At 39.9% G+C, this 16191-nt stretch overlaps 1 protein-coding gene across 1 annotated transcript; it reads left to right on the top strand.

Moving 5' to 3' along the window:
• The first annotated feature begins 1768 nt into the window (after positions 1 to 1768).
• On the top strand, positions 1769 to 14011 carry LOC132864373 (tripartite motif-containing protein 16-like). Its single transcript, XM_060897793.1, has 6 exons — positions 1769 to 2428; positions 2888 to 2983; positions 4372 to 4605; positions 4800 to 4956; positions 12026 to 12085; positions 12224 to 14011. Exons 1-6 carry the CDS (start codon positions 1838 to 1840, stop codon positions 12742 to 12744), a joined length of 1659 nt encoding a protein of 552 aa, XP_060753776.1. The 5' UTR covers positions 1769 to 1837; the 3' UTR covers positions 12745 to 14011.
• The last annotated feature ends 2180 nt before the right edge of the window (positions 14012 to 16191 follow it).

The raw sequence follows: 16191 nt of genomic DNA, 5'->3' as shown, positions 1-16191 counted from the left end.
ATTTTGTTTTCTTAATTTATATTTGGAGCCACATAGAATTGTTTCAGTTTTTCCAACATTAATAATAATAATAATGGCAGGCAGCACGGTGGTGTAGTGGTTAGCGCTGTCGCCTCACAGTAAGAAGGTCCGGGTTCGAGCCCCGTGGCCGGCGAGGGCCTTTCTGTGCGGAGTTTGCATGTTCTCCCCGTGTCTGCGTGGGTTTCCTCCGGGTGCTCCGGTTTCCCCCACAGTCCAAAGACATGCAGGTTAGGTTAACTGGTGACTCTAAATTGAGCGTAGGTGTGAATGTGAGTGTGAATGGTTGTCTATGTGTCAGCCCTGTGATGACCTGGCGACTTGTCCAGGGTGTACCCCGCCTTTCGCCCGTAGTCAGCTGGGATAGGCTCCAGCTTGCCTGCGACCCTGTAGAACAGGATAAAGCGGCTACAGATAAGGAGATGAGATAATGGCCTCAGCAGTACTGAGATGATGGCTGTGTTCATTTGTGCATGAATGTGAGATATACCTTTTATTTTATAGACATCTTGATGAAGGGTGGATGTTAGATGACAGACTAAAAATGCTGAAAGAATTTATTTCATGGAGCTTTATTGTTTGATGTCTGGTTGTTTGCTTTCTCAAAATATTTTACTTTTCCTACATTGTTTACATGTCATTTCTTTTTTGGAAGGGTCATTTTATCCAAAAAGTTATTAATCAGATTGTTGTAGGAGGTACTGTAAAATAATAATGAAAATATCCCAGTTTAGTCAAATATTTTTATTATTTAATTTGAGTTAAATTAATTTTAAAAGCTTTTCTGACATGAATGAATACAAAAATGTGTTCCTTTTTTTAATATTATATGTTTAAATACGCAACAAAGTTATTCATAACCAATCTGTGATTCTTTAAATCACAGAGAAGATCTTAACACCAAAACCTTGTGTAGCTACATTATATTTGTCCTTTAAAGCAAGACGGTCTTTCGAGTTCATAAACTCGGTGAAGTCTGAAATTTGGCCGTTGTGGTGGATGTTTATTTTTGTAATATCTTAAAAAAAATACATCAGGCCATTCTGTGGCTGGGAAGTTATTTAATTTGAGGGGATTAAAGCAACTAATGTGCATGAAATCGCTTGCTTCGTGCAGTCAAGCAGACAGAGGAAGTCCATGCACACATGCACACTCTTACCTGAGCCATCTTCTTCTTCTTTTGGGTTTTACAGCAGCTGGCATCCAGTGTTGCATTACTGCCATCTACAGGTTTACCTTTGAGCGTGCACTGACAGTTCCATCATTCTGTCACTAAACGAACAGCTGATCACACCGAGGTGCTCGCTGAGCGCCGATATTTATTAGTTTTGTCCTGCATTTCCTTTCCTTTGCAATACAGCATCTTTTCTTCTCACTTTCCGTTACTGTAATTGGTCTTCCACATTTCATTTCAAACGGGGAAAGCCCACCACATTATGCATGACGTAGCATCTTGACGTGAGGCAAGGAAAAAATGGTGGAGAATTTAGGGCCAAGGGGGCTCTAAATTAATTAATTGTTCTTTTATGGAAAAAAACTAATAAAATTGGAAGTCTATGACTCGAATTCAGTCGCTTTCGGTCCACTAAAAAAATAATTGGGTGTCTAGGAAAATTCTTTTTATGGCCTAAATTTGAGAAATCTGAAAGGCAGTGTAGCTTTAAAGCATAAACCCTTCTCTCTTTAAAGCTGCACCCATGTTCTCTGTCCTACGTAACAGAAACAGGAAGTTCCTTTCAGAGAGAACCGGATTCTCTCTCTCTTTCTCCGTCTCTCTCTCTCTGTCTCTCTGTGCGCGTGTGTGAGTGAGTGCAAGAAAATGGCAGAAGCCAGTATTTCAGTAGATCAGGATCAGTTCATCTGTCCAGTGTGTCTGGATCTCCTGAAGGATCCTGTGACTATTCACTGTGGTCACAGTTTCTGTAAGGTGTGTATTAATAGCTGCTGGAATCAGGAAGATCTGAAGGGCGTCTACAGCTGCCCCCAGTGCAGAGAGACTTTCACCCCAAGGCCTGTTCTACGCAGAAACAACATTTTGGCTGACATGGTGGAGAAACTGAAGAAGACTGAATTCCAAGCTGCTTCTCCTGCTCACTGTTACGCTGGACCTGGAGATGTGGAGTGTGATTCCTGCACTGGGAGAAAATACAAAGCCGTCAAGTCCTGTCTGGTGTGTCTGGCCTCCTATTGTGAAGCTCATCTTAAACCTCACTATCAGTCTCCTGCCTTTAAGAAGCACAAGTTAGTTGAAGCCTGTGCAGAGCTCCAAGAGAAGATCTGCTCTGAGCATGATAAAGTAATTGAGATCTTTTGTCACACTGACCAAAGCTTCATCTGTTATTTGTGTACGATGGATGAACATAAAGGTCATGAGACTGTTTCCACGAAAGCAAAAAGAAGTGAAAAACAGGTGAGAACTGGAAACCTCTTTTTTTTCTAGAACATTTTTGCACATAGTTGCTATGAAGTAACATTTCAGTGTTTGTATTATGTTAATGGAAGGTAAGGATGAAGTGTAAAATAATTTTTATCCTATTCATAATTATATTCAGTAAACTTTTTAACAGCCGACACCCATACAGTAGCATTTTGCAGGTTAAAATTCTAATTTGAAGTGCACACGAAAGGATAGCATTATTATTATTATTATTATTATTATTACTACTACTTTTTCATTTCATGGAGTATTCATTATTTTTATTACATGGAGTAATGTGTGACTTCAGTGCAGCACACATCTGGTAACAGAAACAATGAAAATACTGTAAGAACCAGGGTGGAGTGTTCCTTTAACTCTTTAGCTGCAGATAATCTTAACATGCTGAGCTCCTGATGCAGAAATAATAAAATGTATTTCATTTGGTCTCAGAATGAGCTAAAGGAGGAGCAGATGAAATCCCAGCAGAGGATCCAAGAGAAGAAGAAGAAGGTGAAAGAGCTGAAACAGACTGTGGACACTATTAAGGTGAAGAGTGAATACACACACACACCAGTGTTGTAGTTGAGTCACTAAACCTCGAGTTCGAATCCAGTCTCGAATCCTCAGTGGTCAAGTCCAAATCATTGAAGAAAATTTCGAGTTGATTCTGAGTGGAGTCCACTATCGATCCAAGTCGAGTCCAAGAACAAGACTCCAACCGCACCATTTGACGGTGGCTGTTTTAACGCCATTAACATTAGTTTGTTCCTGAACATGACGTATGAACAGGTGAATGTGCTTCTCTTTATCAGGGAGTGTGAATTATTCTGTCAGAGATGGTTGGGAGACGGATGTAAGTGCAGAAGGTGTGTTTATTAATACAAGTGAAGACGGTAAACAATCCAGAACAGCAGGCAAACTTGCAAAATGGTGAAACAGGCGATAGGTCAAGCGAGGCACAAACAGGCTATCATAGACTAGGCAGAATCAAAGACAAGAAACAGGAAATCAGGGACCCAAACAAGGACATAAGGCTCTATAATGTGTCAACAACGCAACTCAATACTTCTCAACGTAAGTGTGTTTTCACAGTTTTTATATAGATGCGCTAATTGTGCCTTAATCCTGTGCAGGTGCAAGTCGTTTACGGCATGCGCGCGCAAGGGTTCGCTTGGCATGTGCTGTCCAGATGTCTATCTGATGCATGCGCCAAGGTGCACAGATGTAACACTCTTGCACAAAATTCATCTCATCTCATTATCTGTAGCCGCTTTATCCTGTTCTACAGGGTCGCAGGCAAGCTGGAGCCTATCCCAGCTGACTACGGGCGAAAGGCGGGGTACACCCTGGACAAGTCGCCAGGTCATCGCAGGGCTGACACATAGACACAGACAACCATTCACACTCACATTCACACCTACGGTCAATTTAGAGTCACCAGTTAACCTAACCTGCATGTCTTTGGACTGTGGGGGAAACCGGAGCACCCGGAGGAAACCCATGCGGAAACGGGGAGAACATGCAAACTCCGCACAGAAAGGCCCTCGCCAGCCACGGGGCTTGAACCCGGACCTTCTTGCTGTGAGGCGACAGCGCTAACCACTACACCACCGTGCTGCCCACAAAATTCAAACAAAAATTAATTTAGATGTAAATATCTTATGTCAAATTATTATGGCATGTTACAAAAAATAAAGAAAAAATTCGAGCCCTCGTCTCCAATTTACGAGTCCGAATGCAGTTAATGCACAAGTCCAAGTCATCAGTGCTCAAGTCCAAGTCAGGTCATGAGTCCTTAAAATTAGAGCCTGAGTCGGACTCGAGTACTACAAGCTTGACACACACACACACACACACACACACATAACACAGGGTCACAGTAATCGAAAGGGTTGACCTTTAAATGGAATTTAATCGTGTGTGTGTTCTAACAGAAGCGTTCACAGGCAGCAGTAGATGACAGTGAGAGGATCTTTACTGAGATGATCAGCTCCATGGAGAAAAGGCGCTCGGAGATGACGGAGCTGATCAGAGGTCAGGAGAAAGCTGAACTGAGTCGAGCTGAACGACTCCTGAAGCAACTGGAGCAGGAGATTGCTGATCTTCAGAGGAGAGTCACTGAGCTGGAGCAGCTTTCACACACACACGATCACATCCACTTCCTCCAGGTAACACTCACTGTCTGATCTACAGAGGGCGCTGTTCCTCACAAAGTTTCCTCCTAAAAGCTCATTACAGCAACAATAAATGTTCCTGTCTGAGATCCCAAGTGTGTCTTTGCTTCTTTCTAATTCAGTGTACAATTGATTAATTCCCCAATACAGTTAATTCCTCAATACAATTTTTGTTCTTCCCTCTATAGAGTTTCCAGTCTCTCTGTGTTTCTCCTGGATTTGAGGACTTCCCAATCACTGTCAATCAACATTTGTCATTTGATGGAGTGAAGAAATCTCTCTCAGATCTGAGGAACCAAGTTGAAGAAATCTGTGAGGAGGAATTCAACAGAATCTCTCTACAAGGTTAGAGAAGTTGCCCTGCTGGATATATCAGTTTGCTCTGTAGCTGGTAAAGAGTGCCATAACATTCATAAAAAAGGACTAACAAGCAGTAACAAGACTAACTTTACAACAACATACTGTAAGATGTTCATGAAAGTTAATGTGACAGAGATTAAGCTTAAGTTACATCAAGGTAAATTTGCTCAATGGAACTTCAAGGTAGGGTAGGCGATGTTAAAGAAACCAGTAAGAGTAAGCTAGATTTTCAAAGTATCCAAATGAAGAATCCACCCCCCTCCCTTCAGTCCTCCCTTCAAAGCCACACCTCCAAAATGCATGAATGCGCACTGCCTGACTACTGCTGGAGGACAAGTCCATGAGACAGAACACTGGGGAGAGGAGGGTAGCACATTGTTGTCATGTCATATCTAACTACCTCATGCCTCATTCATATCAGAAAACATCTAACATTATCATAATGAATGTAAACAATTAACATGGCTATTGTTAGTTCTCACCACTGCATACATGTCAACCTATACGGAATGTCCGTATTTTATACGGATTTGATTCAATAAACGTAGTATACGGGCGTATAAATAAAGTTATACGGATTCTTTAAAAAAAACTTCAATATTTATTTAGAGCTATAATCAATTGCCACGATGATAAAAGAGCGCATAACATTTACAAACGTACTGTACACCACAGCCAGCCAGTAAAGAGTCTTATGAAATCGCGCGTTATCTTGTGGTAGCGAGACTTCGTTTCACTTTTGATCATGCGCACACCGCATTGCGAGAATCCCGCCAACCGTGAAGTCATAGACATATAAACATAGACGCCGCCTTCTGCGTAGAATCATACGTCATCCTCTCCGCCATATTGGATGTGACAAAGTGGAGATTCTTCAGCTGTCTCTGGTATAGTGTCTAGACAGTAGCCGAGAATAAAGATGCCTCATTCATGTGCTGCGTTTAACTGTACCAACAGGTTTACCGTCCAAACGAGATCACATGGGATTACCTTTCACAGGCGAGACTGGAAAAATACTTTTCATTGTATTTGGTCATTATAACGTAATTTTACGAACAGATTTTCCTGACCTTGTGGCTAATATGAAGTCTCGCGCATAATAGCCGCTCGGTGAAACCTGTCTCCAAACAACGAAGTATTTCCTTCGTAACTACGCTGATAACACTTTGTGTTTTTGTCAAACATTGGAGCTTTGTATTCATTCTGAAGGTTTATTGTTATTAATATTGAATAAAAAGTAACTGGGATACATCATTGTTAATTATCATTCAAATTTTAGGTAAATTATTTTAATTCGCATCTTATAAGGATTTTATAAGGGAAATACAGATTTTGGAGGTTGGTTATACAGGTTTGATTGACCAAAGGTTGACATGTATGCCACTGTCAACTAGCTCGCTAGTTTTAGTAGTACGTCTGCAGTATGTCTGCCTCGCCTTGTGGAAGACTCCAGGCACACGCAGTGAGTGCAAGGGCAGAGTATGTGAAGGTAGGCCGGGAGGTAGACAGTCAGGTAGGCCATCCAGTGAGTTAATTTGGACCAAATGAAAAGATGGGACAAACTTATTACATTTCTGCCACAGATTTTTTTTTTTTTTTGCTTTTTATTATCATCGGAACATTTGATTTATTCGTTGCTGTCAGGATGTTAAAAGTAGATGGCCTTTCGATTTCATAAAATCGGTGAAATTTAGTTACCTCTGAAATTTGCTTACTGTGAGATGTTTATTTCTGTAATATTTTAAAAAAAACAGGCCATTCTGTGGCTGGGAAGTTATTTAATTTGAGGGGATTAAAGCAAATAACGTGCATGAAATCGCTCACTTCATGCAGTCAAGCAGACAGAGGAGGTCCATGCGCACATGTTCACACTTACTTTAGTTGTTGTCATCTTCTTTTGGGTTTTACGGCAGCTGGCATCCACAGTGTTGCATTACTGCCATCTACAGGTTTCCCTTTGACCGCGCTTCAACAGTTCCATCATTCTGTCGCTAAACGAACAGCTGATCACACCGAGGTGCTCGCTGAGCGCCCATATTTATTAGTTTGGTCCTGCGTTTCCCTTCCTTCGTATAGAACATAACATCTTTTCTTCTCGCTTTCTGTTACTGTAGTCGGTCTTTCATGTTTCATTCACACACTCGCCCTCCATTTTTCTCTCCTGTTTTAAATTCATATCCCAAAATGACTTGCATGAACAGGGAAAGCTCACCACGTGATGCATGACGTAATATCTTGAATTGGGTCATGGTGAAGCAGGAAAAAATAGCGGAGAATTTAGGGCCATGTGGCCTTGAATTCATTGATTGTTCTACTTTAAAAAACTAATAAAATTTGAAGTTTGTGACTCGAATTCAGTAGCTTTCGGTCACTAAACAAAAATAATTGGGTGTCTAGGAAAATTCTTTTTATGACCTATGTAAACTTGAAAAATCTGAAAGGCAGTCTACCTTTAAGAGATTTTCAAGAAATATCACAAAAAAATGCTTATAAATGAACTTCACACATAACAAAGATTATAAATGTTAGCTAAGAACCGAGGTTGAGTTGAAAAGAAGCTAAATAGCTAAAAGCTGCTCAAGATTGATGTAATAAATGTGTGCGACATCCTTCCTTCAGCAGAAACCATGTATGAAATAAATGGCGATGGATTTCGGCTGTCTACGTGTGATCGGATCGCTCATGACAGATGTTAACGCTAGGTATGAACAGGGCCTTTTAGTGTTGAGCAATGCTTTATATCACAGGGTCTTATTGAAGGTATAATAAAAATGATGTGTGCTAAACTAACACATACATTTAAAGACAGCTCAGCAGCTGAATTTGTGATTTCAGATTTAAGTGTTTCAAGTCTGTAATGCTTGACTTGCTTCATGCTCTGTTTTGTCCAAATACTAAATACGGTAAAGAGAAGTTTAACCCTTTCATCATTGTCTGTCCTTTTATATAATTGGTACTTTGACTGGACAATGTGTGCTTAGTCTGTCAACTTGGAGAAAAAAGGATGATCAAGTAAAAAATACAACTCGTACACGTTCATCACACGCACAACAGTAAGTCATACCGTATGCACCTTCTCAATCACTGATATGGATGTGTTGGGGAGGAAAAACCAGCCCAAATGGAGATCAAACCTAGGGCCGTGTCACTCTTTGTCATCACCTGACACCACTGTCACTAATAAGCTACATGAAGCTGCCATCTGTGCTAGAAAGAAGTCAGCCTCATTCTTATGTCTCACTATTTCATACTATTTTGTGTGGTTTTTTTTTTTTCTTACAGCTGTTGGTGGTGCTGTTGCTGCCCTTGCTTTCAAAAAGTTCAAAACATTCTGCTTTAAGATATGTTATTCTCAAATAATCTCTGTAAATAATAGTGTTGGCAGAAGAGATACTCATCAGCCACTTTATTAAGAAAACCTGTATGTCTGCTCCTTCATGTAAATATCCAATCGGCAAATTATATAGCAGCACAATACATGTTATCATACAAATACAGATCAAGAGGTGGATTAGAAAAACACCACATATTTGCAATCATCAGCTGTCCAGTTTCAGTGTACCTGTGCCCAAGGGAGTAACTTTGATTTTGACATTGGTGGGGACACAAAAGTGATCCAAGGCAGAGCTTCTGAAAGGTTTTTTTTTTTTCCATTAGCAATTATAATTTCATGTCATGCAGATCGTAAAGGTTAGTGAGGGCAGCTGTGGCCTATTGGTTAGGGAGTTGGTCTTTGGATCCCAGGGTTGCAGGTTCAAATCCCACCCTTACATGTCCATCCATGACTGAAGTGCCCTTGAGCATCTAACCCAACATTGCTAGAATCTGATGATTTATTACTTTTACACCACATAATTCCTAATTTGTGTTTAAGCAGTCGTTCTGTCTCTTCCACAGAAATACATGAAAATAAGAATTAAAAACTTTAAGCATTTTTAGCATTAAATATTGTTTTTTTTTAATTCAATATCTGTATTGTTTGATATTGGGGGGGGGTGTCTCAAAATTCACTGACTGCCTTATTGAGACACTCATAAATAGGTGCTACTGGTGGCATTTTCTATTCTGTAATTAAGCTCAAATTTAGTTAAAATGATATTTGGATATATAATTTAGTGATTGCCTATTATAGCATGATTATGATTACATTAGTATTGCATTTGTAGTATACCCCCCATTTTTTTTTTGTCTTTTTGTTGCCTCTCCATTTTCCATATTATGTCTTTTTGTTGCCTGTTTCTGTGTTCGTAACGTGTGTTATGATTTTCACTGCAGATGTGCTTGTGACTTCTTTTATGTTCATGCTGCAGTTACCAATATTCGTCTGTAGGTGGCAGTAAAGGACCATGGATTTGTTGTATCTAGCCTAGCCTAGTAGTAGTAGAAAGAGGTCTCTGTAAAACGGTGAACGCAGCAGACTCAGCGGCTGTCACGCTGTTGGTTCTGAAATGCAAGTCACACATCTGCATGGCCATGCAGTAGCCTACATCTGACTACTTACATTCTGTAAAACCATTAGGTCTATAAATTTAACATTCATTCATCGAGGATATTATCTAACACCAAGTTACATTGCTCCAGCATTTCTTTTCTCTGCAGCTATGCAGTAGCCTAGCTCTGATGCGTCCTATCACGTTGCTAAACCTGCCTAAGGAGCCGCAGCAATACTTTTATGAAGGGTTTCCATACATCAAAAGGATTTTGTTGAGTTTTTAAAGCTCGATGGAAACCCTGCACTTACATTCTTGACTTTGAAGAAGAATGAACGAATGTCTCGTTTCTTGGGAGGGGGGCCGTCATCCATGATACTCAAGTCAGCATGCGAGTCGTAGGGCAAGCATGCATGGACATCGAAGTCCAGCTCAATTTGTATGCTGATGGAGAGTGGGGGGTGCGTGGGGTAGGTCAGGTGTGTACGTGTGAGATACGGGGGGTTGATGGGCGGGTAGTCACGGCTGCTGTGGGAAGTGTGCTGCTTTTACAGCAGATGGAGTGACAGCTGGGATGGCCAACCATGTAAGTTAGCGAGAAACAGGTAGCTAATCAGAGAATGTATATCTACATTAGAGGGGGGATTATTAGCAGTGTCATACATTTAACCCTTTGTGTGCCATATAATCATTGCTCAGGTTAGGACATCGGTTTTATTGATCGTGATTACACAGTAGCGGCTGAATATTGGTAGCGACATGTCCCTAGCGTCCCTACCCAAAATTACGCCCTAGCCTGTGCCCACTGTAGCTTCAGATTCCTGTTTTTGGCTGACAAGAATGGAACCTGATGTGGCTGCTGTAGCACATCCACCTGTGTGTTCTGAGATGCTTTTCTGCTCACCACAGTTGTAAAGAGTGGTTATTTGAATTACAGTAGCCTTTATGTCAGCTTGAAACAGTCCAAAAATTCTGTTCCGAACCTCTCTCAACAAGGTGTTTCTGCTCATGGAATTGTTGCTCGCTGGACATTTATTGTTTGTTTTTGTTCTCACCCATCTATGCAAACTCTAGAGTCTGTTGTGTGTAAATATCCCAGGAGATCAGACATTTCTAAAAACGAGCCTGTCTGGTACCAACAACCACACCACAGTCAGGCCCTGTTTACACTTGGTTTTAAAATGTGTCTTGGGTGATTGAATCACAAAAGGATAGCCGAGACACATTAACACGTCCAGCTGGCCACTTGTGTTCAGATTGCCTGACTGACTCCATCACTTTTCCTGTTACATCCTTCTTGGGGATGCATCAGGATGCCATACTATTTACACTAAAACAGATGTGGTCAAAAAGGTCCATGACCACCTTGGCAAGTGGCTTGAATGAATGCATCTTAGTGGTTGCTTACACTTGTATTTAATGCTGTCTATTTGTGATCTGATCACCCAAGATGCATTTTAAAACAAAGTGTAAACAGGGTCTTGGAGCCAATGAGCTCACATTTTTCCCCCCATTTTAATGTTTGATGTGATCATTAAAGCTGGACGGCCTTTCGATTTCATAAAATTGGTGAAACTTAGTTCCCTCTGAAATTTGGTGTCATTGTGATATATGTTTTTATTTCTGCAATATCTCAAAAAATAAATAAATATAAACAAAAACGGGCCATTCTGTGGTTGGGAAGTTATTTAATTGGAGAGGATTAAAGCAAATAATGTGCATGAAATCGTTCGCTTCACACAGTCAAGCAGACAGAGGAAGTCTGATTGTGTGCGCATGTGCAGGTTTAGCTTCTTCTTCTTTTGGGTTTTACGGCAGCTGGCATCCAGTGTTGCATTACTGCCATCTACAGGTTTACCTTTGACCGTGCACTGACAGTTCCATCATTCTGTCGCTAAACGAACAGCTGATCACACCGAGGTGCTTGCTGAGCGCCGATTAGCTTGGTCCTGCGTTTCCTTTCCTTCAAATATAACATGTCTTTTCTTCTCGCTTTCCGTTACTGTAGTCGGTCTTTCATGTTTCATTCGCACACTCACGTCCTCCATTTTTCTCTCATTTCAAATTTGTATCCCGCAATGCCTTGCGTGAATGGGGAAAGCCCACCATGTGATGCATGTCGTAGTATCTTGAATTGGGTCACGATGAAGCAAGAAAAAACAGCAGCGAATTTAGGGCCACATGGCTCTAAATTCATTAATTGTTCTATTCTTAAAAAAGTAATAAAATTGGAAGTCTGTGATTCGAATTCAGTAGCTTTCAGTCCATTAAACAAAAATAATTGGCTGTCAGGGAAAATTATTTTTATGACCTACACTTGAAAAATCTGAAGGGCAGTCTACATTTTAACCGAAGCTCCTCACTTGCATCTTCATGATTTTATGCATTGCACTACTGTCACATGATTGGCTGATTTAGATAATTGCATTAATTATTAAGTTTACAGCTACTGAAGTAGTCATTGAATGTATACTGATGTCTTTATCTTTAAAGGACACTAAAGTTATCCCACCGAGGCCCCACTGAAACTTGCGTGGCATCAAATGTTTCATATTTATACGAAACTGTTTAAATTTTGTCCAGTATGTAATTTTCCCATCTCCATTCTGTCTCCGTGTCCATAGCTGCAGCAGTTCGGGTGACTTTACCCTCAGAATTGAAAAGCAGAGAAGATTTTCTGCACTGTAGGTGTAAAACACACAAAATATACACATCCTGTACACACATTTTTAACAAGTAGACATATTGAGGGAGAAAATGAGAGATAAATATGACTTTACTGTAATCCTTTGATTAACCTATGGACAATTTTATTGTTTTAGATTTCTGTTATCTGACTCTGGATCCAAACACAGCACATCATCAGCTCATTCTCTCTGAGAAGAACAGAGTGGTGACACGCAGTAAGACACAACAATACTCTGATCATCCAGATAGATTTACCACTTACACTCAGGTGTTGTGTAAGGAGAGTGTGTGTGGACGCTGTTACTGGGAGGTGGAGTGGAGTGATAATGTGGTCATATCCATCTCATATAAAGAGATCACCAGGAAAGGAGGAGGTAATGAATGTATGTTTGGATGCAACAGTCAGTCCTGGAGTCTGCGTTGTTCTTCATCTGTCTCTTTCTGGCACAACAACATTGAGACTGTGCTCCGAGGTCCAGCATCCTCCAGAATAGGAGTGTATGTGGATCACAGTGCAGGAACTCTGTCCTTCTACAGCGTCTCTGACACAATGAGGCTCCTCCACAAAGTCCACACCACATTCACTGAGCCTCTATACCCTGGGTTCTGGCTCCTCAAGTTTAACTCGATTGTGAAGTTACTTGATCCAAAATGAAATGTATCGTCATCATAATGACTGAGTGAAACATGAACTGGTCAAATGTTCTTTGAGGAAAACTTGCACAATAAATCTCAGGTCCTCAGGTTGGAGAAAGATTTCACCTTTCAACATAACAGTGACCCAAAACACATCCAAATCAATGTGTTTGGACAAGTGTGTGAATGTTGTTGAGTGGCCCAGCCAGAACCTGGACATGAATCCAATTTAATATCTCTGAGATCTGAAAACAAAGTGGAAATAAGAAGTGGTATACATGAGTAAAATAAGAACATACAGTATGTTTGTAAATAATACTACTGCTACTATTCAAGTGTCTTTGTCTTACTAATTCTTTATCTTCTTTTTTTGGCTGCTCCTTATTAGGGGTCGCCACAGCAGATCTTTTGTCTCCATTGCTCCTTGTCTTCCGCATCCTTCTCTACCACACCTGCGACTTTCATGTCCTCTCTCACCACATCCATGCATCTCCTCTTTGGGCTTCCTCATTTTCATGTGCCTGGCAGCTTCATCCTCAACATTCTCCTTCCAACATGCTCTGCATCTCTTCTCAGGATGTGCCCATACCATCACAGTCTCATCTATCTTAGCTTAATTCCCAAGCTCTCCACATGTGCTGTCCCTCTGATGTGCTCGTTCCTTATCCTGTCCAACCTTGTCACTCCCATCGCAAACCTTAACATCCTCAACTCCGCCACCTCCAACTTTGCCTCCTGTCTCTTCGTTAAGGGTACAGTCTCCAATCCATACATCACAGCTGGTCTCACTACTGTCTTATACATCTTACCGTTCACTTTTGCTGGGACTTTCCTATCACAAATGACTCCCGAAATCCTTCTCCAACTGCTCCACCCTGCCTGCACTCTCTTTCTCACCTCACTATCGCAGCCCCTATTTTCCTGCACAGTTGACCCCAGGTACTTGAATTCACCAACTTTCTTTACGTCTACTCCTTGCATCTTCACTACACTCTCATCCCCATTCTCATTGATGCACATGTATTCTGTTTTGCTACTGCTCACCTTCATTCCTCTTCATACCAATGCATACCTCCATCTCTCCAAACCCAGCTCAACCTCCTTTCTACTTTCACCGCATATCACAATATCATCCGCAAGCATCATGTGCCATGTCTTACAAATTCTTTATAAGATTCCTATTTAAATGAATGTTAGTTCAGGCCAGTCTGACATCTTGTTCTTGCTGAAATATAATGCGTTGTAGTAATAAGCCTATTAACAATAAAACAAACACAGTATTTCAATATGTATGTGATTGTAAAAACAATTTTATAAATTAACTCATTTTGTCTGTATCATGATGGATGCTGTTTTTTCTTGTCACTTAAGCCTGGACCAAATAAGTCCAATGCTGGACAGATATAAAGGATAGAAATGAGGTAGACCATACCAGGATAAATTTAGCTAACTGGGGGCACAAATAAATCAATTAATTAATTAAATTTCAAAAGAGTAGTATTGTTAGACAGCTAGCTGACACAAGCTAACCTGAAAGGATAACTATGTAATTGGGAAATATAAAGATAAACAGCTAAAATAAAGCTTAAATGTAATCTAAACTACTGTATTTATTTATAGAGAAACAAATAAAATTAACGCAATTTTAGAAACTGGTCAACTAAAAAGCTCTTATGACACATATATACTCCTGGAGTTTTCTCTGAGGTACAATGCCTGTAAAATATGCAATTTGTGAATGATTTGATTTTTTTTGAATCGGTTTATTGATTCGGCTGTTTGAACTCAGCAGTTGTGGTGATTGACTGAATAAGCAGGAAATAAAGATGGGGTTTCTTTTCTCTGACATGAGAGTATGTGGCACTAAAAAGAATTAATTTCTAGTATGCTATGAAGGTGTTGTTTGCTTTTTGAATAGTATATTAAAAGTGGTGCACCTCACGCTCTAAAATCTCTGTTTTAAACCATGCCACATGCTCTGTTAATCTACCCAGCTATAGATCATGGAAAAAAAGCTATTAGAGTGTGAAGTGTCGTGTCACATGCTGCAAGTTGAACCATTTTAAACCGAGATTTTTTCTATTTAAAAAAGAGACAGAAAAATGACAAGAACAAGAGAACAGGTGTGTCTATCCAAAAGCTGTATACAAGCGCACTATGAATGTGTTTAATTTCAAGAAATCTGGAATTTACCAATAAGTGTAATTTCCTAGCACTGTCACCTCACAGCAAGAAGGTTCTGGGTTCGAACCCAGTGGCTGGCGAGAGCCTTTCTGTGTGGAGTTTGCATGTTCTCACCGTGTCTGCGTGGTTTCCTCCGGGTGCTCCAGTTTCCCTCACAGTCCAAAGACATGCAGGTTAGGTTAACTGGTGACTCTAAATTGACCAGCTAAGATTTACCAGCTAAGATCAAGCTCAATTTAACTAGTAACAAGGTATGGACATCTTTTGCAAATTATCCAAGCAAAGGATGAAGATTATGTTCCTTATTTTAAGATTAAGACCACTTGCGCAACTTCTCAATTTAAGAATTTTAAGAAATGACAGCAATTTTTAAAAAAATAATTCATTTATTGTCAAACAAGACAAACATGCAATACAGTTGACTGATTTAGAAAAAGCTATTAACCAGTTCTGTGTTGCCCACTAAATGAATTTTATAACATTTCAATAACTTTTTGCCAAATTTCCATGACTGAATATGAGCCACAGCTAATAGCAGAATAACAGTGTGCCTTTTATACATCAGATGAGGCTTTGTGTAGCCCAATCACATCTCCGAGGTAATATTTCATTGGAACAAAGACCATATTGTGAGTAAAGCTGTAATACGGAGTGAAATCTACAAGGTTATTGACAGATATCAGTTCAGTTGCTTGTGCCAAGTTTGGGATCTCTAATTGATATGCCATATAATCTCTATTATAACAAATGGTGTTGTACTGCATGAACTCAAAACAAAACAATGATGAATTAATTAGATATGTCTTAAAAGTCCAAATTCTGGCAGATCAAAATTAACATCACTCACAATTAATGACTTTTCCCGTATGTATTTGTTGCCATTTATCCATTTTACAGACACTGCATGGTTTACCTCATCATTTCCAAGAAAGGCTCTCATTTTTTCTTTTAAGTATGACATGTTGCTTATTTCTGATATCGGTCCCAATGTAGCCTACTCTGATTTTTCCACCAGGGGTCCATGCCGGATCACATAATAAAGAAAGAAATGCTAAAAACAAGATGCTTCTGGTGCCTTAATTTGAGACGAATTAGCTTATTTTTATTGTGCTGTTTTAAGATATTGTGTCTTGTTTTAAACTTTTTTGGCTAGTTATTAAAATAATTTCAAGGTATTAATTCTTAAAGTCAGCTCAATTAATATAATAAAATGCTTATTTTAAGAATATTTTGGCTGGTTGTTTCTTATTTCAAGATATAAATTCTAACAGTCAGCTAATTA

Source organism: Neoarius graeffei, chromosome 17, assembly GCF_027579695.1.
Source record: "Neoarius graeffei isolate fNeoGra1 chromosome 17, fNeoGra1.pri, whole genome shotgun sequence".
Classification (NCBI taxonomy): domain Eukaryota; kingdom Metazoa; phylum Chordata; class Actinopteri; order Siluriformes; family Ariidae; genus Neoarius; species Neoarius graeffei.
The sequence above is the reverse complement of the archived record's forward strand: the minus strand, read 5'-3'. Positions and strand labels throughout refer to the sequence as shown.